Source organism: Spea bombifrons, chromosome 4 (genome assembly GCF_027358695.1).
Source record: "Spea bombifrons isolate aSpeBom1 chromosome 4, aSpeBom1.2.pri, whole genome shotgun sequence".
Lineage (NCBI taxonomy): Eukaryota > Metazoa > Chordata > Amphibia > Anura > Pelobatidae > Spea > Spea bombifrons.
In genome coordinates this window covers 47,218,420-47,245,363 of record NC_071090.1, presented here as the reverse complement: position 1 = coordinate 47,245,363, position 26,944 = coordinate 47,218,420, and the positions used below count along the sequence as shown (strand labels likewise).

The 26,944-nt window shown below is 35.8% G+C and overlaps 1 protein-coding gene across 2 annotated transcripts in view; it reads right to left on the bottom strand.

Annotated features, from left to right (window-relative positions):
• Positions 1-23,361, bottom strand: part of TPH2 (tryptophan hydroxylase 2) — a 61,627-nt gene extending 38,266 nt beyond the window's left edge. Inside the window, exons 1-8 of one of the 2 annotated variants that reach the window (XM_053464968.1) lie at positions 23,194-23,361; positions 20,445-20,585; positions 17,968-18,151; positions 15,807-15,910; positions 13,529-13,596; positions 12,610-12,806; positions 10,082-10,217; positions 5,796-5,922 (exon numbers count right to left, since the gene is read on the bottom strand). In XM_053464968.1, the coding sequence (XP_053320943.1) occupies positions 5,796-5,922; positions 10,082-10,217; positions 12,610-12,806; positions 13,529-13,596; positions 15,807-15,910; positions 17,968-18,151; positions 20,445-20,585; positions 23,194-23,292 (1,056 nt within the window). In that variant the 5' untranslated portion in view covers positions 23,293-23,361. The remainder of the gene's footprint in view (positions 1-5,795; positions 5,923-10,081; positions 10,218-12,609; positions 12,807-13,528; positions 13,597-15,806; positions 15,911-17,967; positions 18,152-20,444; positions 20,586-23,193) is intronic. The other variant, XM_053464970.1, reaches the window with a different exon arrangement.
• Positions 23,362-26,944: the final 3,583 nt, after the last annotated feature.

The window sequence follows — 26,944 nt, the reverse complement described above, 5'->3', positions numbered from 1 at the left end:
AGAAAAAGCTGCTTATCTTATTAAAATATATAGCTTAAATATAACTGCAATAATTCAGCTTTGATATTGACAAACCACCATGGGTAAACTTTTTTTTGACAATTGTACAAAGGTCTTACACTAATATTGATGCTACCAATAATACACATCAACAGAGACCCCAAAGGTATTGAACATACAGAAACAGATTGATTTTTGGAAAACATGTACCAAAATCAATACAATTAGAAGAAGAAGCCATTCCATTTTCAATGAACCAGGCTTAAAAGACAAAGCTTAACAAAAAAGGAGATTTGGAAGGCCAAGACCCCTTCATGTTGCATAGCTTTTCATAGGAATACTGATTTTACACAAATATGATATCTGTAAAAATTATAATGCAACTAGCACACTCATAAAAAAGCAATTATTCTGCAGGCAGCTACATTTGTGGGTTAAATATTTGTAAGGAAGATTAAAAATAATCTAGGTACCTTAGGGCATCAATTGCATTACCAAAGAAATGTCACAGAAATAGTAAAAAAAAAATGGCCATTTTTATAAGAGAAGAATAAGCAATCAAAAATCTGTGCAGAGAAAGCAGGTGCTGAGCTCATAGAGGTCATGCGACAGCAACAAATTATGGAAGAATTAATAAATCAATTTGCTCGAAACCATTGTCCTTTCTAGACGTGTCCTAATCCTTCAAACATGTGTATCTCAATTACACGATACAATGCAGCACTACTTCATCTGAAAGGTGCCCTTAGTATGAATTAAATTACCCAATGATTGCTTTAAAAAAATACAAATCCGACTGCAAAAAACTCATAGCATGCATTTCAATAAATGTAAAAAAGGAACCTGTTAATATTTTAGCATTAACCATGGAAACAGTAAATGTCCTATAATTACAAAGGAACAAAGTAAAGGTAGTAAACATATTTATTATCTAATATCTAATTTAATATCTAGTGTCTATTTATTTAATATATGTGTGTGAATATATATTCACAACCGCAAACATAAATCACAAAACCCTAAGGTAGTGTTTTTGTTTAATTTAAGCACTTGCTTGTGGCTTCTTAACAGCCTGTTTAGCATAATTTCCCTACTTATACTTTAAATGATGATACCTTGTATACCTTGTATATATCTAAAACTCGGTTAAGAGGTGCAGTAGCCAAATCACCACTAATGGGACTCGTCAGCATGAGGTTGTGATACTGACTTAATAATTATGGCTTGGGGTAGCCAAGAAATACGATTACATAAGCTATTCCACCTCTTCCCGAGTTTTGTCTAAAGGCTGTCTTGTACAGCGGGCAATTACTTTCAAGGGATCCATGTAGAGGCAAAGGTGATAATTGTTAACCTTATTTGCATGCGCCTACCCAGAATCCCTTGTGGTTGTGGCAGCACCATGAGATTTCTGAGGGAACAACAAGCCTTCTGGCTTTTCTGGTGTCTGTAGACTTCTACTAGCCCTTAAATTTAAGTGGAAGGGTTTTCCATCACCTTTACCCACCATGACTTATGTAATAGTTGTATATATAAGCTGTTTCAAATATTTGTTTGTGCAAATATACTAATAGTGTAAGTCATAGAAAAATGTTAACGCAACAAATACAGCTCTATGTACTGATGCTAGTTAAGAAGATTAACTCAGAGAAGCTTACCTAACAATATTTCTTGCACAAAAAGGGTAAATAGCAAAAGGCAACAAACAAAAGAACAGTGTCATCCATAGGCAAACCCAGTTATGTAGCCCAGTAATATATGTCCATTGTTTTTTCTACCCTTCTTGCAAACCAATCCCTACTGAAAGTTGTATTATATGGAAAATTGAAAGTGGCCCCTAATATGTTGCAGCACTGTATGTAATTTGCTTGGAACTATATTTAACCCCTTAATGACCAAGCCGGTACATGTACGGGCTCAAAATGCATTGAGTTTAGGGACCGCCCATTGTCCTTAAGGGGTTAAACAAAATGGCCTGGTCGCAAAAGTAAAAACCAGCAACCAGTTTTCCTCAACTGCTTGATAGTATTGCCAATTTATACAAAATAAACTAATCCAATAATTGTAATACGTGTTAGTCTCATCTCAATTTACCTGCAGGTCATTGAGGGGAAGCTAGTTTCTTCTAGCTTATTCTACCAGCTATAGAGGACTATGTCAATCAGCCAAAGCAGGTCTATCATGTTCCAGAAAGAAAAACAGTTAAATTATGAAAGCTAAATGTGAGCTATTTGACATGGTACAACACAGCGCTTTGGGATTTGTAAATAGTAACAGTTTATACTGCTGAACATTCCAACAGTGCTGTTGTATTGGCTGTGGGCCTGGCAAGCACAGATTGATAAAAAGCTTTATTATCCTTATAGCATAAAAACGTGTTGCTCATATACATGCTTATGCTTCTCCAATCTGTTGCTGAGCTTGGTTCATTTCTTTTTTTCTCCCAAAACCATTTAGAAGAGTTTCCAATGGGGCATAATACTAGCAGCTTTCTGATCGTTTGTTCATTAATGAGGTCCTACAACAATATGTTTAATTGTGTTTTCTGCATTAAGGAGAATAAGCAACAAAAAAGGTAAATAGCAATCTATAAGAATGTAGGCAATATCACTTGCTTCTTATAGACACTGTTTTATTTAGCTCTGTTGTCTATTTTGGAGTTATCGCTATAATAACATCTTGGATTTAGAAGAATATTAATCCAGTACGAGTAAATGAGCTCTAACAGAGCACATTGTTCAAGAAACAATCTTGAAATTAACATGTTGTGCCCTTATTTCAATTGCAAGAGCCATGTGATACTTAGCCAAATGCATCCCTTAAGTAAAATAGCATTCCCCAACATCTAGAGCTAAAAGACTAGCCATTTTCTCTCTAGAATGAGTCACATTTCCATAACTTATTTTTAGCAGTCAGAGCACACAATCAGCTTCGGATTTTTTTTTTTTTTTTTTTTTTTGCTGAAGCAATAGAGGGTTGAAGGACTAGCTCATCAATCTCTGTAAAAAGTGAAAAACAACATGTAGCACTGAAAAAAAAGAATATATAACATTATCAAAAAACTCAATCCAAGTATAATGGAAACTGATGGTAATATACATTTTTATTTTGAAAAAAAGGCACACGCAGCTCTTGGCCTCTGAGGATAAATCTTGGGTTTGGCACATAAGTCATTTATCAAAATCCAAGGATATTGCATACACTAAAAATACTGACTTTTGTATTGTTATTGTAGGGCATAATAACATGAATTCAATAACTTTTAGATGTAAAATATTTGATTGATTGACATTATACCAAAATGGCATATTTTTAAAAAAAAAAAAAAAATCTTAAAAAAATGAATAAAAAATTCACCCATGCAACAGATACACTTGAGTATTGTCACATTTGATTTTTTCATTTCCTGATTACATGCTACAAGTGAAGTGCTCAGTTCCATATCGAATTTAAAGTACTGTGGTTCTATCTTCCGCTAGCAAATTTCTCCAGCGGTTTTTCAATCTAACCTGGAGGACAGAGGTTGGATGTTGAATCTGTGATCCCATACACATACGAATAAAAATGACTCCATGTTTTATTTTCATGACTGGGTGTTTATTTTGATCTCGTATTCTAAAAAAAGGTTAAATTAGAAATAAGCCCTTTAGAGACTGAGCCTATTATTAATCATATTACATGTGGATATGTAATTTGTTTCTCTTTAGACAGCATTATTTAAAAATTAAACAACTATTCGCAAAATCTTTAGATGCTTACAAAAAAATTAACTTTCCAGCTGTGTAAAATTTGACAATCATTGCCAATCTACCTCTCTGTAAATTACTGCATTTTATAAATTATAAAATTATAATAATTAGAAAATTATACATATATTAATTATAAAAACACACACACAAACAACCTAGGAAAGGAGATTAGATATCTATCTAAATGTGTTATTAGTTGGCTATCGTTCTGAAGCTATTACTATAAATCTATTTAATATAAGTCTGAACAGTTTTACATTTTTAATACAAGTTGACTTTTCAACTCTGACTAATGTGTCCATTTTTAAAGGTGACAGATCAAATTTAACGTGTTACGTGTTAGTGAGCAATGAAATTGCCTGTGTCTACTATTTCAACTTGCAGTTACCTTGATTAGGGAAGCAAATAAAATCAGTAACAAAATCATAATCCTTTAAATCAATATATATACTATGAGGGCTGGCAGAACTTGGTCATCTTTAGACTAGTGCCTTCAAATTTAGACATGAGTTATCCTATTCCTCTAGTGGGGGATATGTGTTTTCAAATTAAGTAATGCAACAGCGCCTGTGGGGTTTCAGACAAGCTGGACCTGCAAAGGAAAATCATAGAGACTCGCATTTTTATGCTTTTCAGCACCAAGGACAGCTCCAGACAGCTCCTGATCTGCAGCCAATGAGTCAGTATGCAATGTTACTTCACAATAGGAAACTACCAGAAAGCTATGATGGCACCATATATAAGTTACCCATTTGACGTAGTATCTTTCTGAGGGCATTCCTAGGCATCTTTTTGACTGGACATTTTACATCATATTGTTCTTGTATTGTAAGTAAAGGAATAATAATTTATTATTATTAATTATTATTTATATAGTGCCAACAATTTATGCAGCAGTTATACATATATTCAAAGGGCATGACAAGCCTAGAATGAACAGACTAAGACGTGGCTTCCAATCTAGAGGGATTGGTCTGTACAAACGTACAAAGGTGTTTGTACTATGGTTTGTATTAGTGCTGCACCTATATAGAGGCCTCAGGATATATTCACCAGCAGTACGTATATGAGAGTTTTCCTACACATTTAATTAAAGTACTACATGTGTTTGCTATCAGCACAAAAGCAGCCACATGTTCAGCTGTGTTTCACTGTAGTATGCTCCAGGACCTATATGAGTTGTGAAAACACACATATGGTAGCGCTTTATCATACCTGTATGATGTGTTTGCAAATTACAAATATAGTTAATTAACTGCCCCAGGCCTAGGTGAAGGGCAGGCTGAAACCAACTGAAAATGAAAGTCATTAAAATTAAAATTTCACTCTTGTAGAGATGTAGTAGAGATGTAAAATTTCCGGAAATTTTGAAGCCATGGAAAAAAAACAGGAAAAAACTGTTTTTTTCTGGATAAAATGGAAATTTACAGAAAAATTTAAGAAAAATGCGGAGTGGAGTAGTTTTACAAATTTTAAATTATTTGGTTACACTGGGAACATGATAGGCAGTGTATGTAAAAGTATCAAGCTTAAAATAAAAGTACAGCTTATTCAGTAAATAATAAACTAAATTTGCTGTATATGTTAAGAACATTTCAACTACACATGAGAACAGGTAACCCCCCCTTTTGCACTCAAATCCAACAAAATAAATGAATCAACCATCAACACAAAAAAAAGATCTCCTCTAATCCTCCTCCATGGATTGGACGGGGAGAGAGATCACAATTGTCCAATCAGAATTGCACCTTAGCACCAATTGCAAATGAAAAAGTGAAGTAACTGGCATCATTTGTGTATCTTTCATAAAGGTCTTCATCGAATATAGTGTAACTGCCATGTTATCAACATATTATTTATCATTGTAAAAGAAGATATTCCACACTCCATTTTGTTTCAATTTGTCCGGAAAAAAAACAAAAAATGGCTTTGGAAAAAAGTTTTTTTTCCCAAATTTTCCTTTTTTCTAGACCTTCCCATCTCTTGTCTTTACATTACAATTAAGAAACATATCATTATTACGTAAGGATTTTGTGTTTGACTTACCGTTGCTAGTTTCTGAACATCTTCATCAGATGCTCCCAATGATGCCAGACCAATCTCCTGTGAGAACTGGGCAAACTTTGGATCCGCAAGTAAAGGGACATGGCCTAATAGTTCATGACATGTATCTCTAAAATAATAAGATTACGTTTTTAGTATGAAATACTGAGAACTGACATCATTCCATACAATGCGCAATAAAGGGGATACCACCTTTACAATTCACTATTTAACAAATGTGAAATAAACTTCATTCTTTAATTTAAATGGGAACCGACATTTTTACATAACTTTTGATATAACAAAATTCATTAAATAAAATTACTTACAGCTTGTGATCTTTGTTTCTCAATCAGCTTAATTGTTTTTCCCCTTTTGTATGTGACGGTTCGTGCATATGCGAAATGCTCATCGCTCATTCTCGAACCGTCACATACAGACGAGGATGCGCATCTTCAGTCAAATTCAACCGATATTTTTTGCAATATGGATGCGCCCAGAATGCTATATGTGGGGATGTGGGAGCTGAAAAAAGGTATTTCCTATATCCTTTCATTAAGCGTTTACTGCAATTATGCTGTTTGAACATTTTTTTCTCCCTTTAATCTCATGGAAGCTGAGATCGGCAGCAGCCTGTCCCAGGGCTAGTATCATCGAATCAATCTCTGCTGCCATTTCTTCACCCAACCTTATAAAGGCTGCCTAAACTACAACAACAACCAGTAACTTAACAATAGAGTAGTAACAGCATAATGGGGGTAACTAATCATATAGATAAGGACGTTATGATATAGAAACAGAATTGGATGGCAGATAAGAACCATTCAGGTCATCTAGTCTGTCCATTTATCCTAATGTAAGAACTCAGACCTAAATCAGTCCTTGGTCTTGTCTTACATTTAGGACAGCTTTATGTCTATCCAATGCATCCTGAAATTCATTCACTGATTAAACCTTTATACTTCTCCTGGGAGGTTGTTCTATTCCAAGGACAATCAGTGGGAAAAAAGACAGATGTGTATGAACCCCTTAAGATTTGGGCCCTGTTAGCTGCACCTTTTGCTTCTTAGTAAAGAAATATAACAAGCACAAAAAAAATCAAAGGTTAACATGTGCTTAAGATTATACTTAAGATTATCCTTAAAATCATATCAACTTGTTTTAATGAAAAACATATAATAAAATAACTATTTAATCAATGTACTGTTGATAAATATGAAATCATTTTAGGAAAGCTTTTAATTTTGTTTTAATTTTGTTAAAATCTTAAATTTTTCCCGACAAATTAGAAGCCAACAAATCCAACAAACTTTTATTTTATTCCAAAGATGAAGAAACCCAGCTGTTTATCAGATTTGTGATCAAATGAAGCAGCTACATTATGAGAAGCCTACCTGGTATCTGGTACATTAAACTGCAGCTGTCTGCAGTTTCAAATGAGAATATTATGGCTTCATGGGAAAAAAAAAAGTAATTTTCTCTTCCGTTTTTATATAATTATCTACAGTGTATTCAGAAAGGTACACTAAGATACACTACTGTGGTCCCTGGCCACTTGAGCTAACACTATGCTATAACATACCTTTATGTGTAAATAATATATTTTTTTTAGAAAATGCTGCAGTAAAAGTGTAACCAAAAATATCTATGATGTTCATTATTAACTTTCAAATATCAAATTCAATTTAAAAATCTGACATTTATGTTAACCAAACATATTTTACAGCAACGTATATGCCAGTGTAAACATAGAAAACTGTGGTCTGCTGAGGAATAAAGCTTAATTCTATTTGCAAGTATACTATAATGACTCATGTATATTTGTGTGTGTTTACTAATTGCCTCCATTCCTTGTTTAAAATTAGCATTGTATCATTTAAACCAAAAAAAACAAGCCTCGTTAGTATAGTGACTTACTGTATAATTAGCTTTTCATTAGGCCTTCCTATTACAGTATTATTAACATTATGGCCATGTGTGTTTCTGTTCATTTAATTAAAACTGCATTCCTTAAATACATTTCTACAAATAGCAGGTGCTAAGTGACTTGTGACTTAGATTGTGTATATATATATATATATATATATCTATATATATATAGATATATATATATTCATATTTCTACCACTACTACAGTATCCTATGTCCCATTTTTGTTTTAGGGAGTGTAGTAAGAGATGTGTCTGGAAGCAGGGCTTTTTCAAGGCTTTTTATATGCATGTGGGAAATGTGTTTCTAAGGCCTTACTAATATAAATAATGAATCATGTCCATCAAATATTCTGAGCTCCTAGAAAGGGAAATAGAGAAAGAGGGATGGTAGACAAGCAAAATTACAAAGATTATATTTTCCTCTACTTGCTTTTATTTCTCTTTTTTATTTATAAATATTTAAATAATCCAAGACAGTAATCTTTATTTAATAAAGAAATGTAATCGTAACTGAACTTAACATAATTAAAATCGAAAAAAAAAACATATATTTGACGTAGAAACAATGATCTTCAAAATACTGATTTTATAACAACCAATAATAAACAGATTAACTCAACTCAATTAATTTTGTGTAAGATATATCTGCATTTGATAAACATTTTGGGTCTGTATATAAGTTTTCCAATAATTTTATACTATGCCTAGACCTCTTTGGGTATTCTAATACCTACCTATATTTGGGCTCCTTGAATGCACACAACATTACTTGTGTGTCAGACAATAATATGTGAACACCCTAATGATGTCACACCACACTCTCTCTATGAATAGTTTTGCCTTTTTTGAGCTCTTGGTGGTCCTGATAATCATTTACAATGATGAAGAATGGCGAGGCTGTCCAGCAGATTTAAATTGTTGGCATGCAAAGTGTGCAAGAATGCTCACATTTCCCTTTGTGAGCGGAATTGACAGAGGGCAGAGTGGGCATTTGCGTGTTCTTTCATGACCCCAGACATTGGAAAGAGCCATTAAATTCCATGAAGCTTCTAGACAAGAGGACAAACTTCCAGTAAAGGTGACTGTGAGTTTCCCCTGAAAGTTATGCTTCTAAAATCAGTCCAGTGCCTCATTTTCACACTTTGTCTGTAATTATATATATATACTGTATATATATATACTATACATATATAGATAAATAATGTATTTAGATAGATAGATAGATAGATAGATAGATAGATAGATAGATAGATAGATAGATAGATAGATAGATAGATAGATAGATAGTATCTATCATAGGTGGCTTACACTGCATAAAAAGTTTGAGAGGCCTCTAATTTACTTTTCATTTCTTTTAAAGAGTACTGGAAAAAAAATACCATTTATGTTGTGTTCAGTCAACATAGAAAAAAATGTATAGTCGTATACACTTTTGAAACCTTAGAGATCTCTTAATTCAAAACAAGACCTTTTGTCTTGTAGTCTCAAAAGTTTATGCGACTCTTCATTGATACTGTATTTCACCACTTTCTTCTCCAGGCACAGTATGATGGTGTCTCGGACACAGTGGCAACGAGTGTATGTCTAATGCATTTATAATATTATACAGCAGTTGCTGTAGTATTTCTGTAATTATACCATTGAAATGCAAATCAGATGCCTAAGATTTCTAATATGCATGTAAATATATTTCTAGCTTTTTAAACAACCTATCTAGTCAACCAGAAATAAGCCAATGTCATTAAACATATTATTTTTTTTTACACTAAGGCATTTATTATTTAGCATCTTATGACTTAAATTGCAAATCCATCGCAGTTGAAATTAGTTTTGTGTTTTTCCATTTATGCCTTCATATTTCTATGAAACAGAACCCTGATTATCAGATAATAACAGAATCGTGTGCTGGCATTCTTCCAATGTTGTCTATTGGCTAATACCCAACCTCACAAAAAAAACATATTCCAATAATTTACTGCATTAATGACAATTAAGTTAACAAGAAAGCTGGGTTCCGAGACGCGACCATTATTTTAGGTTGTGCTACAATATCCCGGTATTGATTTTGAGAAACAATAGAAAAGATAGCCTAAACAATAATGCAAAGGAACAGTCTTCAGAAAAAGAAGGTGGTTGTCTTGAACAGGGAAGCATGCATTTTCCTATAATCAAGTGAACCCAACCTTTATTGATTTTCTTGGATAGAAAATGACAGATGCTGTTCATTAGCCGTATTCTGCACAGAGGAACCTTGGCATAATTGAATGTGCTATCATTTAAATGCTGCATCCTCAGCTGCATATTAATCTACACAGTCAGATTTCATCATGCCACACAGTAGGAACAAGGCATACTTACGGTTCAGGTGTGTAGAGAGGATCTGATCCATGACGGATATACTGAGTGCAATGAAATACACGATATGCCAAGCCTGCTAAAAAGTCCCTGGGAGATAGATAGCCAGCAACAGGCCGTACTGTAAATCCAGATCTTTCTAGAAAACAAATGAAGAAAAAAATATATAACATATTAAAAAAACAGTACTAATACTATAGTTCTGTTTCTGATGCCGGTAGGAGGACCTTAATTTTATTTTCTGGTGGGTTTAAGGTTCACATGGGGAATTTGGGCAAAGTTTAAATTAGGCTCAATTCTTATAGGTTCCCGTTGGACAATGGCCAGGGATGCACCTTTACATACAAATTTTGTATGTGGTTTTTCAGTTACATGGCTGGGAGCGACCATAGGGTTTATATGTTCACTCAGGGTAACATTGATGCTGGCTGCCTGTTGTCTGGATGAACATTGTTATTCATTGCCATTGTATTTTATTTTGCATTTTACTGTCATTCTGTGGAGCCATTAAAATGTCTTAACGCCAAAAAATTACTATATTAATGCTTTTACAAAAAACAGTCCATGTAGAAACTCAAACTTTCGAAGTGCCTGTACAGGACTCCATGATGAGGAGGTGCCAAATGGTCACTGTGACAGCATTCTACCCCATACTAAAGTGAGCGGATGTTTCAACATATGTACATCTTTTTGGGGCATATTAGCATAGGGTGCCTGATGGCACGAGACCAGCCTTGCAGAAACATAACATCTCTCATTTGTTCACATCGACTCTAAAAAGACAAAATACAAGAGTAACCCTGTACAAAGTGATACTCAAATGCATGAAAGACACCAAAATGTGCATAAGATATAATACATTTTGCACTTACAACAAAATGTTAGTAAGTAATGTAAAAATAAGGAACTTCAGGGGACCTTGAACGTTGTTGTTAGATATGGAACCAATATACATCTATAAAACTCAGCTTGCGTTTTTTAATTTGGCATCCATTGTTGTACAAATTACAATATCTGCCAATACTAAAGAAAACAATGGCATAAATGTAATAAAAAGCCAAATTTCCACACACATTTAAAAAAATCATATGTATAATGAGTGTTCTGTAGAGTTGCTGATCACAATTAACCAGGATGTCCATGAGGACATATGATCTTTAAGGACCATATTGTTTTTTGTCCATAGAGGGCATTTGGTTGTTGAGAAATGGGGAGGTCCACAAAAAGATTCTCACTTAGGGAGGCCCTAATGTGAATATTGCATGGCTATAAAGAGGATACATCTCACTATTTCCAGCAACTTCTTAGTAGCAAATCTAGCCACAAACTGGCTTGGTATAATTATACATATAGTCCAATGGTATCTGGAATCGTGAGAAAGACAGGGAATTACTTCATTACGTACATTCTTGAATACCAAGTAGCAGAATTAACCCAACCTACTGAGACAGAAAACTCAAAGAGGCCTTACTCAAAGCCTCTAAAACAGACACCTTAGTAGGCCTGATCTTTCTATTGCTGCTGAGTTGATATTCTTGCTTACCTCATTTGACATCATAGCTAAATTCTAAACAGGCCATAGACTAGATCTGAATTTCCATCTGTTGTCAGATCAATGATAGCATCTAGCCTGCCAGAGCCATTAACATAGAGCAACATGTAGTTGCTATTACATTGCGTGAAATTCTATCTTCCACCTCCCTGCTGTTTTCATCGTACAGACAAGAGCAAAGGAGAAGGTGTAATACCAATGTGCAAGTCTGAAAATCATTCTTTTCTGTTTATACATGGATCAGCATCGAACACTACTCTGTAATTAGCCCCTTAAGGATGATGTGCACGTAAGGACACAGGAAGTATAATTATATTCTCCATATTTTTACATTAGCAGGCTGATCTCGCCTTGATGAAAGCTATGTTATATTAGCAGTACCGTTCGGTCATTCCCTTCCTGTGGTGACAACATCAAAATTGGTCTATGATGACCTCACTGCTGCTGATCACACATAAATAAATAAATAATGAATTAAATAAAATGTAACAAAAAAAATAAGAACATGTTAAATTTTAAAAATAAACTTAAAGGGACCAAAGTGATGTCACCATGATATAATATACTGTGGTAATCATTCAGGACAGCAAAGATTCATGTTACATTAATTGTTGTCAAGAGTTGAAAAAAAATATATATAGTTTTAAAAATGTCACAGATATAAAAACAAAGTGTTAAAAAATTATTTTAGAAACTGTCCACACATATCATATGCCTCCTGGTGTAAATCTAAAAACCTTCACGGTCTATGTACCCCCAAAAATATAAAAAATATATATTATAGTGAGTAAGGGGATGTTTTGGCCTTCCAAAATGTGAAATAAGCATATACACATGGAATGTTACTATACTCATGAGCGGTTGTTGAACATACATTGGGGTTGGGACACAGTGAACATATTTAATTTGCTTGCATCATCAGGACCTTAAAGGGTTAATAAACTCGATCAAATAGTAATATCAACAAATATTAACTAACCTTTAAGAAACACTGAAACATCCTCAAGTTGTGGAACATTGTCTTCTCTGTACCCACAATATTTTGTTAACAGAGGAAGGTTCTTTAAATACTCTCTGCAGGCATGTGTTGGGTACAATTTTGTAAGTTCCCGAAACACTGTTCCCCAGGTCTTTATTTCTTCTGGGGTGTATTCCACTCGAGGAATAGGCTGCCCGCTACAAACAAAACAAAGCTGTTAACATAGAGCATCATGTAGTTGCTATTACATTCGCACTTCTACCTTCCTGCGGTTTTCATTGTACAGACAAGGAGAAGGTGCGGTACCAATGTGCAAGTCTGAAAATTCTTATTTTCTGTTAATACATTGATCTACCCCGTAATTAGCCCCTTAAGGATGAAGGATGTGACAGTACATCCTCACAGACACTTAAGAACACGGGAAGTATTATTATGTTCTCCTTATTTGCACAACAGCAGGCTGATCTCCCCTTGATGAAAGTGTTTATTAACAGTGATGTACTATTTAGTCATTCCCTTCCTGTGGTGACAACAACATCAAAATCCCGCAGGCATCTATGATGACCTTCCTGCTGCTGATCATACATGAATAAATAAATAATAATAATAAAGTAACAAAAAATGAATACATGTTAAATTTAAATAAAAAAAAACTAATGGGACCAAAGTGATGTCACCATGATATACTGTGTACTTGGGTAACAAGTATCCATGATATTTTGTCAACAAAATGTTTTCAAGGTTCTTTTGACAGATACAATTTTGTAAGTTGCCGAAACACTGTTTTCCAGTTTTTTATTTTTTCTGGGTTGTATATAGGCTGTCCACTACATATGATATTATACATAAATACATATACAGTTATTACTAATAAAAGTATAGTAATTGAACAATTATAAAACAAGAAACTCTAACTTACTATTTATATCCCATAGCAACATCCACAAAATATTTTCTTCTTTGGCGATATACATTGTCCTTAAATCCCTTTATCAAACAAATGAATAATCTGTTAATAAGCAGTATCATTTGGCATGAAAAGTGAAAACAGGAAAATCTGATTCATGTCTTAATAGACTTATGTCTAGTACAGGTGCAGAATACCTAGAACACCATGTTTTAGGGGGTAAATTAGAAGACAATAGAGGAAGAAGCATAGTGAAGCTATGCTCATGATCACCTATGCCCTGCACTTCTTCTGGTCAGAGTATCTGTGCACATGCATGTGTGTACAATCATTGAGGGCACATGTTCATATGGTAAAATATATTGTCCATCAGCCTCTCTTTTCTATAGAAAAGAGAAAAGGTCTATATTACCTTACCCTTGAGCAGATATTTAACTCAGCAATCATAAACACATAACAACTTGGTTGTTTTTGATATCCACTTAAAGAGGAGGCCCTACAGGCACCATAGCCTCGAGGTGGAGGTTTGTGCAACTGCAAGTACCGATCTTTCCCCTTACATTTTCTCATGGCCAGCAATTGCATAGTGTCGGCATATGATGTCATATCTCAACACCCAGCAGAAAGTGGCACATAGATTATAAAGAACACATTGATGGATAGGTCTGTAGGGGCAGTTATGTCACACAAAGGTATATTTGGGCTAGGTGGATAATGCTGCCCCACGCCCTAATAGTTATAAAGACATCCCTAAGCCAGGGTGCAAAGGAGCTGGCAGAACTTATCATATACAACTTTACATATACAACTTTAGCAGCTGCTCTTAGTCTTGTAAAGCTCAAATGAGTTCCCTGGTTGTAATAGAGATTGCAGGTCCCAGACAACTAACAAGTATTGACAGAGCCACTGGTCGCCGGCAGGGGCCTCCTCTAGCATCAACCAATTGGTTGATGCCAGAGGAAGCCCCTGCAGGTGGCCAATAGAGTACGGATTTCCGCTCCTGTTAACTCCTGTGATGCTGCATAGACAAGGTAGGCTATATGGGGAAGGGACCAGGGAGATTAGTAAAAGAAGACGAAAATTCTTCGTCTATGTTTTGCCGCCGCCATGTTCATATGTTCGGTATTCGAGCTGAACAATGAAAACGAACCCTTCATGTTTGTTTTCATGTTTGCCCAAATACAAATGCACAAATCAAGTGTGTATGTAGTGTGTACAGTATTTTGGGTATTTAATAATTGTTCTTAAACTCAGTATTTTATAGAAAGCGGGAAGCACTGCCGTAATTAACGCTTACCCATCTGCAAAGCATTAGGAACTCACTTTAAACAGAACTTTAAGTAAAGCTAGATTCTTTGCATCTTTTACATTTTATGTCTGCCTGGATTAGGATGTCAAGTGATTTAACTGCATTATAAACTAGGAAATATCACAGCAAATTCCAGAAAAGCCTGTTTTTTGTTATTTAAGACTATTGCCCATATACAGTGGAGTTGTAAAAGAAACACACAGAGGGGCTTAAAATCTGTCATAAAGCATGTTCACAATAAGTAGCATTGCAGTAAATGTCAGTGTTCTGCATACATTTCTTGCTATACCCTGAATACAAATTAGTTTTTCATTATTCAACAAAAGATGGAAGATATCAATCTTAATTTGAGCCCCCTTTATTTTCCAGATGTTACAGGCAGCCAGAATATCAGTTGAAAAGGAAATTGCCACTTTGAGGATGAAATTAAATTCTGATAAGCCTGTACACTTTAAAATGCTGACATATTTGAACAAGAAATGCATACCAGCAACACTGTACTTTATTCTGTGCTGGCTTGTCACAAAGAGTGCTACAGTTTAACTATTATTATAAGGTGGGCTAAGAGAATGTCACAAATGCAACACTTCCAAGCACCAAATAGAAGCACCTACAGAAAGTGCAAACATAAAAAACATACAATGTTTCAATAATAAGTGGAATTTTCTTTGGATAATATGAGGCCCAATTAATATATTTTTTGTATTTGTTTTAAGAAGCTTAATGTGACAGTTGGGGTAGAATTCCTTCACAGAATATGTTTCTCTGTATTATCTCCTCAACACAATGTCTGCATTCCCCATTCAGTACCCAACACCACCGGGGCAGCATGGCTTAAGGTAAAATGCTGCTGTGCTGTGCTATGCATGATTCTAACAAATGTTGGAAATCTCCATTCTACTCAAACATACCCCAAGTATCTACTTTCAACCATTCAAACAGAGATCACAGAATTTGCAGACAATGGGGTCTGACACTTACAGGGTGGTCAGCGTCCAGTTCTGATCCATACATTAGTACTCTGTGGGAACATTTGTCCAATTCTGAGATTTTTCTTGGAAACCATGGGACTCCATCAAGCTCTACTGGAAATAGAAATCAAATCGCTAATGCTTTGTGGGTGATTATGAAATGTCATTTTTGCCTAGTTGCAATACATAATAGCTGGACAAGTTTGTACAGTGAAAACTGATTATCTTCCAAGAATATACCAAGAGATGATACTGACCCATTGACTCTAAAACTATGCAAACAGAAACAGAATATCTTATTAATATGTTTTAAATAGAATAGTGACCTGTCGTTGAAAAGCTGGGTTCGCATTGGTACCTAGACCCAGAGGTCACATCACACCAACTTCCAGAAGGAGAAGAAAGTACGGGGGCATTGTTGCAGGGTGGCTCAAATGTGGGGGATCAGGGGCAGTTGCCACCCCAATCATAGAAGTCACAGGGCTGGTATGAACTCCTCTGAGGTGCACCTCAGTTTTAAATTTGAATTCTGTTGTCTTTATGCATATGTAGTCAGGTCCATAAATATTTGGACTAGACTTGTGCATTCGGATCTGTACAAATTTTAATTTAATAAAACGTCTGAAAAGGAGGAAGGAACACAAACAAAGTAAGCTAAGACAAAGCAAAAGGCTCAGAATTCTTGCATTTCATTCCTTTCGTTGCTTTCACATTATCACTCTCTCTCTCTCTCTCTGTCAATGTCTCCCTACCTTCTTCGCCGACTGCCTCTGTGACCCTGTCTCATTTTCTGCAGCTCCGCTAATTCAGTCTCCTTTCTTCATCCACTTCTCCCTGCGCTCCCTGGAGCACTTCTGCAGAAGTGTGGAGCCTCTGTGTGCACCCTCTCCCCCAATTGGAGGAACAGGGGAGAGGATGTCCCTGTGGTGGTGTGCTGTGGCTCCACCCTTTTGTAGAAGTACTACAAGAGTCACAGCGTGCACCACAGGGAAAGCCTCCACCCTTTTGTGGAAGCTTTCCAGGAGGCCTGCTTCACGGAACGGATATTAGGGAGAAGCTGATGAAGAAAGAAGAACAAGAAGAAGCAAGAGAAGTAGCGAAGAAAAGGAGGCGGTCAGAGGAGAAGGTAGGGAGGCATTGAGAGAGCATGAGAGAAGGTGCATGAGCATGAGTGACAAAAAAAATTGTTTCCAAATTTAAAAGCTCTCTGAATGTCAAGCAAAGGGCAGGAAACTGTCAAAAAACTAATAGACCAAAGACTAAACAAATATTAGTCCAAATCATTTTTGTTCCATGTTCCTTATTTGGACAGTGACACAATTTTCATAATGTTGTCTCTGTACACCACTGCAATGGATTTGGAATGAAGAAATGAAGATGTAATTGAAGTGCAGTCTTACCGTTTTAATGTGATTGTGCTTACATCCAGATTTGGTGAATGGTTTAGGAAATACAGCAATTTTTATATGTAGCACCTTATTTTTCAAGGGACCAAAAGTAATCATGGCTAGGTGTGGCCTGTTTTCTCATGACTTCATTAACAAATAAGCAGTTAAAATGTCTTAATTCAGCTTAGATTCAGCCAAATGCTGCAAAACTGTTAGGATAGCGCTTGACAGAACAGATGCAAAAGCAAAGAAATTTCAAGGAAAAAAAGGAGGAATATTCTTCAACAGCTCACCTGACCTCAAGCTGAAGGCTGAAGGCAGAAAGACCCATAAACAAGCAGCAACTTAAGACAGTTGTGCTGCATTCAACGCCTGGCACAGCATCACTAGAGAGGAACCCAGGATTTGATGGCAATGGATTTTAGACATCCAGCAGTCATTCATTGTAAAGGATTTGAAACCAAGTATTAAGAATCATCCTTTTGTTTATGATGATGTTAGTTTAGTTAAAACTAAAATAGGGGGAACAATGTATACAAATTGCTGTACTTCCTAACGGTCCATATGATATTTTTGTTCAATCCCTTAAATGTAAGCTGCACTTCAATCACATTTTGATTGCTTTATTTCAAATCCATTGTGCTGGGATGCAGAGCAAAAATTATGGAAATTGTGTCACTGTCCAAATATTTATGAATCTGACTGTACATTTAAGGAATACAGACCAGGGCAGCATACACAGAGACTAAAGAGAAATAAATGCACATTAAATAAGGGCCTTGCCTTCATCTTCTTTCCATATCCTCTCAGCTGGGTTCAGGGAAATGACGTTACTTTGAAGCTTCATCAGATGAATAAGCTCCTGGCATTTTTTCTTGGAACATTCAAATTCTAGATATATTTCCACTTCAGAATTTCCTGATTTGGACTTTCTTGATTCAATGTGAATAATGTTTACATATTTTTCCTGTTGGAGGAAAAAAACATGTCATAGTCTACTGTATTTAACAACATTATTTATCTTAATTGGAAAGGCAACCTTTAGTGACAAGCTACATGAAAATTGTGGGGGGGTTCACCTGGATTTTAATTGGCTGTCTGGGGGCAATTGTACTGTATGTTTGTATTTTTAGTTTTGTAGAAACGCTTGCACACAGCAGGGTAGCTCTGTCCTAGGGCACCTAGCACTTGAAGGGTGGAGGCATTAAGCGAAAAAAAAATTACAATTCGGCTTCACACGTGAAACTAATCTATTTTAGGCTACCAGAAGAACAGTGGATTGATTCCCATGGAATAGTTCTGAGAATCTGTCAATGTCTGCTACACAAAGTGGGATTAGCAATTTTATGGGAATATACTAGATCACAAAAACATTGCTTGTTTTTCTAGTGCATATAGTGGTTTATATAACTTTAAGGACATCCCTCAGCAACTTTTCATTGCAGTTGCGTATCTCTGTAGGCCCTCTGTGTTTTATTATGCCACAGAAAGGATACTTGAATAAGCAGTGAACAAACACAGACTTTTAGATATGTATCTTTATGGATTTTATCTAAAACAAGTGAATCAGGGACCATTGCTGAATCAAGCAATGCATATGAACAGGGTCATATTGTCTAAACGGCAAGTCAAGTATGTACCAAGAAATGACATTTTTGGGCTGTATCGGGAATGCCAGCAGCCTGGGTTTAAACCCAGTATGACATAATTAAGCTATGGATGGCAAAAAAACAAATACATCAAACCTCTATGTGGCCCACCTGACCTGGCCTGACAATTCTCTGATGGAAACCTGATAGTTTTAAGTGCCCGACTACTAGAAAGCATTGCCAACATCTACAGTCTGGTCCTGGACCAATACAGGAACAGATACAATGACAGTAAGAACCATTTAACTCACAGGCCAACATGTACTATACCCACCTATACTCAAAAGCATAATAAATATGTTTTGGACCATGTGCCAGGATTGTGGGGCACCTTGTGACATTGCCCCTCTTATTTCTTATATATTTATTTTGGTTGTTGGTGGTCTAGAGTGGGGAAGTTTAGTAGCTGTGTTTTGAAAACATCAAGTACCATTACCCAATAGGATAAAAAAAAAGTGAACTGGGGATAGTTATAAAAATAATAATACATTAGCCCTGTACTATAGATGTTCTATAACTGTCCCCAGAAAAAAGTATGGAATGAAGATTTTTTTAATTCACAAGCTTAAATTTTAGCATTTTCAATGTTTAGGCCTTTATAGCCTCAATGATATTACAAAAAAAAAATATTTTTTGTAAAATTCCAAGAGAGCTGTAGGACACATTCCAATTAAAGGATTTTTTTATTTAGAGAACAAAAATATCTAGATGATCTGCAAAAATCATTATGAATTAGACTAAATCTTAGTTACCACCGCAGAGGTAATGAATGGTTTTGAATGAATGCCATTTAAGAGATGGGTGGTATCAATGTAATGTGTTTATCCAGACAGATAAAAGTATAGTTCTAACGTTTTTGGGAACATATTTAGCTCTGGTCTCGATTCCCTGCTATTCATACCAAAATCAAACTTCTAAATGATGAGCCTAAGGCAACAGAATCAATGCAAAAGCATCCACCGTTAATGTTCTAAGCACAGTCAGCTTGGCAATTACTGTGAACAAAAAAGGAATAAGAATTATAATATATGGTTTATTGTATTTAACCTTTTATGTGCCATATTGATTTTCATGCATTGCCAAGTACATCTTATCTTATCTTACCTACTCCTGTGGCAATTTGGGTGCAAACTCCTAAATATTGGATATAAAATAACCCATGTCATTTAACAATGGGCAGGGGTTTTCAAAAATGCTAATTGTATCTGATAGCCTAGGTGTATACAATGTAATTTAGAGTATTGAGACCAGTTAGAGGGTTTCTTGTGTATGTACATGTTTAATGATTTAGCACGGACAGATGTACATAACATTTTACGGTTTACGGAATACTAAAATGGAGATGGAGTAAGTGCTGGCCCGTGCCCCAAGATCTTACAGTCAGAACATTTTTTCAAGAAAGCGTAGCTTTAATAAGCAGCTCAGTAATCGTATTAATAAATTAATCTAAACAGTATAATTTCAGGAAATCATTATGTCTGCACAAAAAATAACATCTTTATTTAGACATGAAGTGGATCTACTCATTAAACCGATAAAGAACTGTATTGTGAGATGAAGCTTTGATTTCTTTTCAACCTACACTGAACTAAAACAGATTTGGACATGTACCTTGAAAATTTTTAAATTTTGTAATAATCCTCCGACTTCATTTTTCAATGTGAGGACAACTGCTGTTTTTTCTATTTCAACAGCTGGCTCAGTTTTGCTACATTTGTTCTCATCAATTTTCACAGCACTCAATTTGTCCCGCTGGAAAAAAAAAAAGAAGCAGAAATATACATTGATGGAAGGGTGGCAGTGAGCACTAGTCTCAAAAAAAATATATATACAATCGCTCGACATAAGACTTTGACAAGAACCTAACAGTAATGATCCATTCAGCATTGCATTATTTACGTTTAACCTTTTGTGTGCCACTATGATAAAGCTTTAACTGTATTGTTATAAAGCAATGGATTTGATAACTGAAAACTATGCATGTTGTCCTTTTTTATAATGTTTACATTGACAAGACATACATTCTGTTGGTCTACTCTGTATGAGACCGTATGTTAAGATGTGGTATGTATAGCTAATTATATACTTAAAGAAACATCTCAGGGACCCTTAGGGTGAATGGACAGATTCTCACGATCAAGCAATCTGGAGCTTAATCCTTCATGTTCTATTCTGATTAACAATATCTGAGTATATTAGCTTGTCCCAGGGCCAGTCTTGGTTGTAGGCAACTACGACATCCACACCTGGATCAGGCAGGGCCCGGCTGTTACCCCAAAAAATGGCCCCAATGTATGAAAGAAAGACTAATGCACATTAGCAGTATAATAGATGCCCTTGCATGTGCATATGGTCTGTGCCTCCAATAGCATTCTCCATGTAAAGACAATGTGTTGGTCAATGAGTGGCCATGGCTAGTGCTTTTCTCAGTGGAGGTCCTTAAGTGATTAAGTGCAGAATATCTTTACCCTCCTGGCAAGTACTGGTTCTTAGAAAGATGTCATTAGATACATTCAGGTGTTACTTTAAGAAAATATTTATGACTGGCTACTATATAGTCTGTATTAACTCTAGCCTCAACGTAAAGCTGAGTCAAAAATGTAAGTTATGGTAATGCTGTAGAAATGAACCGTAATAATGTGCAAAGCCGGATTTGTTTACTTTTCATTTTGATAATCTCACCTGCTTGTCTGTCTTTCTTGTTATCCTCCTCCCTTCTGTCACTCTGCCTGATCCCAGAGATATATCTAATTAATTTATATTCCCATGTAGTTTGCAGTTAGAACTTTGATAGTTTAGTATCTTGCTTTTATTGTTTGTCTAACAGAACCTTCTGTAGCAGTTTTCTTGGAAGCCTATTATCAGGAAACTCAAGGGCCGGTACTTCACAGGTCCTTATCGTCTTTCTGACACCATGACCCAAATACAATGTGCAATAAAAATTTCAGAACACATAGAAGTAAAACAAGCAACAGTGCTTTTTGTTAGTATGCACATAATAAAGTGGCCAGTACAAATGTCAATGTTAGACGCCTGTATTTAACTGTCCAGAAAACTGTAATTTTGGGAATGGTTATAAAACACAATCTACAAACGGTTATGGGATATTATTAAAAAATGAACAAAATGCATCTCAATTATGCCTCTCAAGAGTAAATAAGTATAATAAAAAGTGAATTTACCTTCCATCCTCACACATAATTTATCCCTTCTTTTATGCTGTGTTAATGGACACTATGATTGGTGCTATTTGGATTGGGAATGCTTGTGTAAAGTGATTTCTAATTGAATGTTTTACAAAGCAATCAATGTAACTTCTTTGATTTTATTCTAGTTATTATAAGTCAGTTTAATTGGTTCTCCAATATCACTAATAGCCCATGTATTTTTTTCCAACAGAAAACAGAAATGATGTGAAGGATCATAACATTCTCTGATACTACAGCAGGAGGCACTAGAGATTAGAACTTGGAAAGGCAAACTTTAGCTCATTAGCTACTGTACACTACAAGCCCTATTATGCTTAGCTGGACAAAAAGAGTTATTACACGTTGATCTGGATTTTGTCGCATCAGGTAATAAACAAGTGATTTATTTACTATAGTTAAGCTTAAAAAAAAAATAAATAAATAAATAAAATTGATTAACTGTAACACTTCTATACAACCTTTAACTCTTTTAATTTGCCCTAAATAACAACTTCTACAATATTTAGCTAGGAGACATGTCATTGAGTTGAATAATAGTTTATAGGTCTGGGTCACACTGTTTTAGGTCAAAAGGAAACTATTATGATGATGATAATGAAAATATAGTTATATTATAAACTGAAGAAGCAAGTTGTCCCAATTTTAATTTGTTCATAAAAGACAATATTGTCTCATTGCAAGAATAACATGTTGTGCTAGTGTATCTTTTATAAAGATGGATGTGTGCACTAAACACCCACCATACCAATGTGGACATCCTAATCCATCTCAGAAACTGCACGTAGTTGCACATAGTAAACTAATTCATCAAAGCTTTGCACTGCTTTCCTTCCACTGCAAAATGACTTCAGCTTTGTCCCTGCATTAGATAATGGGATATGTCTACTGATAAATCTAATGTAGACTTCATTTATGAACTTAGTTTAAAACTGCAAATAACTTGATTCACAAGGCTTGATATTAAGATATGCAATGTTATTAAAGTGCAGACTACATAATATTCACTAACACATAAAACAGGTTGAGAATATCATAAGATGTCTGAAATGTTACAAAGTTTATTGTCTAGCTATGGATGCAATGTCTTTATGGAAACAAATGTGATATCATTCCTTAAATATATTTGTTAAAGTTGTTGGTTCAGTACTCACTGTTGATGTATGTAGAAAATCCGGGCTGATTGCAGAATCCAATGACATTCCCCTCCTGACCCAGTATTTGGAAGAGAACATCATCATTGCAGGTTGCATTGGGGCAGGTGTAGATATCTTAAGTGAACAGCAGAGGGCGCTGCGCTTAGACTCAAAGTCACCAAAGTGTGTTATAAGGACTCCTTGCTCCCTAGACACTGCCCTTTATATGAGAAGCTCCAACAAGCTACATCAGCTGATGCACAGAAGCAGGATATTACTGTTTTGGCTGCCTTTCACCCTCAAGCTCTTTTTTTTCTTATACAAACCTAGTTGTCATGTAAATATAGAGCTATGAGGCAAGTGATGATGTGGAGAATCTAATGATGAATTAACCCTTGTTTGCTGAATCCACAGCCATAAAAGTTTCAGTATTATTGACCTGAGCATTAAACAAGTGGCTTGTGTATAAAGCAATTCAAGGGGATGGAGGGGATTTACTTAAGAAAAACCTAAATAAAAATGGTCCATTGTGTCCATGACCCTTACTAAAAATCACTCCCTGTCAATAAATATTAAAAACATACAAAATCAAAAATGTTGACAACTGGATCACTTCCCAATGTAGCTGCTTTTTGATTACTGGTCACTTCCTATTCATAATGTTCAACTAATTGGTGAGCGAACTGTATTAAAACACACATTTCTTTATATATCAATTAATTGCAGAATTTATTTTATGGCTCAGCAACACTAAATACATTTCCTCATTTTTTGTGAAGAATTGTGGTTTCCTGGGATTTTTTCTTTTTGGTGGTGGCCTAGAAGAATATGCTGAATCTCTTGTAAAAATGATGTCCTTTGTATAATTGATGATTTAGCTCCTTTGAAGCTTTGATTAATTCCAACACATAAATGTTAATTGAACGAGATACATTTTAATGAGATTTAAATTCTAGACAAGTTGATTTACTGCTGTAGGTCTTTACTGATAGCATGTACATTGGCACTTAAACTGACAACAAAACTCTGAAGCAGCAGTGACCACTGTGTCGCACAACATTGCAATACTGACATGTGTATACTTGTTTCAATACAAACACCTCCGTATAAAGTGATTATGCCTTTCTTAGAGGAATCTTAACGTTACTGATGTGAGTGATCCCCAATTTTACTTTACTTTATTTTCCAGGTTGGCTTCAACAATAAGCAGAGCCGTGCCTAGAATACTGTATTTGGCACCTGGAGCAGATCAGATATTTGGCACCTCATTTAAAGTGTAAAAACCCTCACGCGCTCTCACACTCTCACTCACTTTTACTCACGCTCTCTCACACTCACTCTCTCATGCTCTCTCAGTGTCCCTCTATCATCTCTGCTGATCGCTTCCAAATCCCTGTTTCCATTCATGCAGCTTTGCTTCTTCTCTTGCCTCTTTTTTCTTCTTTATTCGCTTACTTCTCCCATACCTCACAGAGTGTTTCCTCAAAAAGGCAGAGCCTCCGCGCACACCCTGTTCCTCCAATCAGGGGAGCCTTTCCACGTGGTGCATGTCGTGGCTCCATCCTTTTGCAGAAATACTCCTGAAGGCCTGGTCAACAGAGCTGATACCAAGGAGAAGTGGACAAAGAAAGAAGACAGAAGAAGAAGAGGCAAGAGTAGAAGCGGAGCTGCAGGAAAAGAGACAGAGACACCGAAGTGGTTGGCGAAGAATACAGGAAGATATTGAGAGAGACAGGGGGGGGGAATTTCCAGGAAACTTGGGACCTCTGTGTCTCCCCTGATGAGTGACACCAGGGGTGGAGTGCCCCTTGTCCCCCCCCAATGACACCACTACCAACAATACAGGTTATCTACCTTCATATGTACGATTCTGTTTGCACTCTGATTGCAAGACACCATTTTCTCAAAATTGTTACCTACATCTGTCCATTCTTTTTTTTTAAGTTTACATACATAAACTTTGGAACCTTCTTTTATGTTTAAATGTATGACTCTAAAACAGAATTGACATTCATTAGTAGAAATAAAAATAAAGAGTTTAACGTATATTAAATGACAGGGTTGTGCTGGATGGATAGATTTTAGATGTAAATATTGGCAAGTGAACTAAGTAAACATTTAGATAAATAAAAATGTTACTGAAAACCTGGGGCTATGTGTAAAAAAGTGATTAGGGAGTAAAGTCTGAAGATCTTATTTTCATACCAACTGACTGGAATGGTTCATCCAATCACAAGACCAATCAATCGGTTAAAAGGATAATAAGATCGCTTTTCAAATCTTACCCTAAGAAGTATTTCTATGTTTTTATACATAAGCACTGTTAATTCTTGATGACACGAAACCCACGCTGCATTGTCAAGTATCACCAGGCAGGAGGTATTATGGGTTTACATATGCCTCATACACACATGCTAGAAATACGTAAGTAGGTAAAATATATAACATCTCTTTGCCCAGTGCATTACAAACCAGAAAATCTAATTATAAGATGCTACTTTTAATACAAAATAATTATACAAATTGTTAAAAAAATAAGTATAAGAAATTGGTTTTAGGCATACACATTTTAGGTAGCAACATAATTTATCAGATTTAGATATATTGTATAGATTACAAGAAACTGACAATAGTATAAGTGAAAAGCGCAAGCATAACGAATGCTGGACCCCCATTCTATGAAAATTATTGAGACTGCAATTCTACATTGAATTACAGGGGTTAAGTGGTAATATTTTCTATATTCACCCTCTTTCTATGTGTATTAAGAATGACTCATCGTCTAATCTAGGCCTTCACCTCTTTTGTGTATTTGTCATTGTTGAATATATGAGGAGATTAGGCCAGTGCCTATGTTGTGTGGATAATCCCAGGCCATTGTGTTATGTGTTAATTATGTTAATCTTTTCCTGTTTCCTGTGTTTGCCCTTCCCTGGTAAAGTGGCTATATAAACTATGGCCCTGTCGCAATAAAGTATGTTCTCTTGGATCCTGACTGGTGTGTCACTTCGTAACTCGTTGTATGGCTCTTTGGGAAGACCCCCTTTCCCAGGAGCAGCTACCCATCTTGTAGCCAGCTTTCACTACGAGGAAGGTGGCAATGATGGACAGCGACATCCAGCTAGACTCCCTGGTTCCTGTCACACAGGTGGCAGCAGCCGTATTTGATACTCCTCGTAGTGGATTCAAACCACCATCTGGGAGCACCAACAGAGTCAGGATGGATGTCCAGCATCTCGAGTAGTGTTACTACGAAATGGCGGATAGTTTCTAAAACAAGCAGAGGCCCATCCACTTCTGTGGATTAATGGGGAACAGAAGAACCCCCATAAAAGTCAGAAACACTGGGATGAGAGAAGCCAAACCCCTCATGCACAGAGGCATTCTAAGATCCCAGGATGCAGGGTGCCAAAGCCTTATCCCCAGTGGCAGTCAAAAGTGCTGGGTTGCAGGACTTTGGAAGTTCATCCACACAGGCAATCTGAGATACCAAGATACAAGGTGCCCTAGCAGCAGTCAGAATGTACAAAATATTATAATTTAACCCCTGATAGTCAATGTAAAATTGCAGTCCCAAACATTTTCATAAAATGAAGGTGCAGAATCTGTTACAATACGTAAGCATCCCAAAGGCACTTGCCGACCTGATTAAGCTGATGTGCTTAATAGGAAAAATCCCCTATACAGAGAAATGTACCACACACATAGCTATTCAGTCATTCCTGAACAATATCAGGATTTTTTAAACTAATTTCCTGAAAACCAGGAA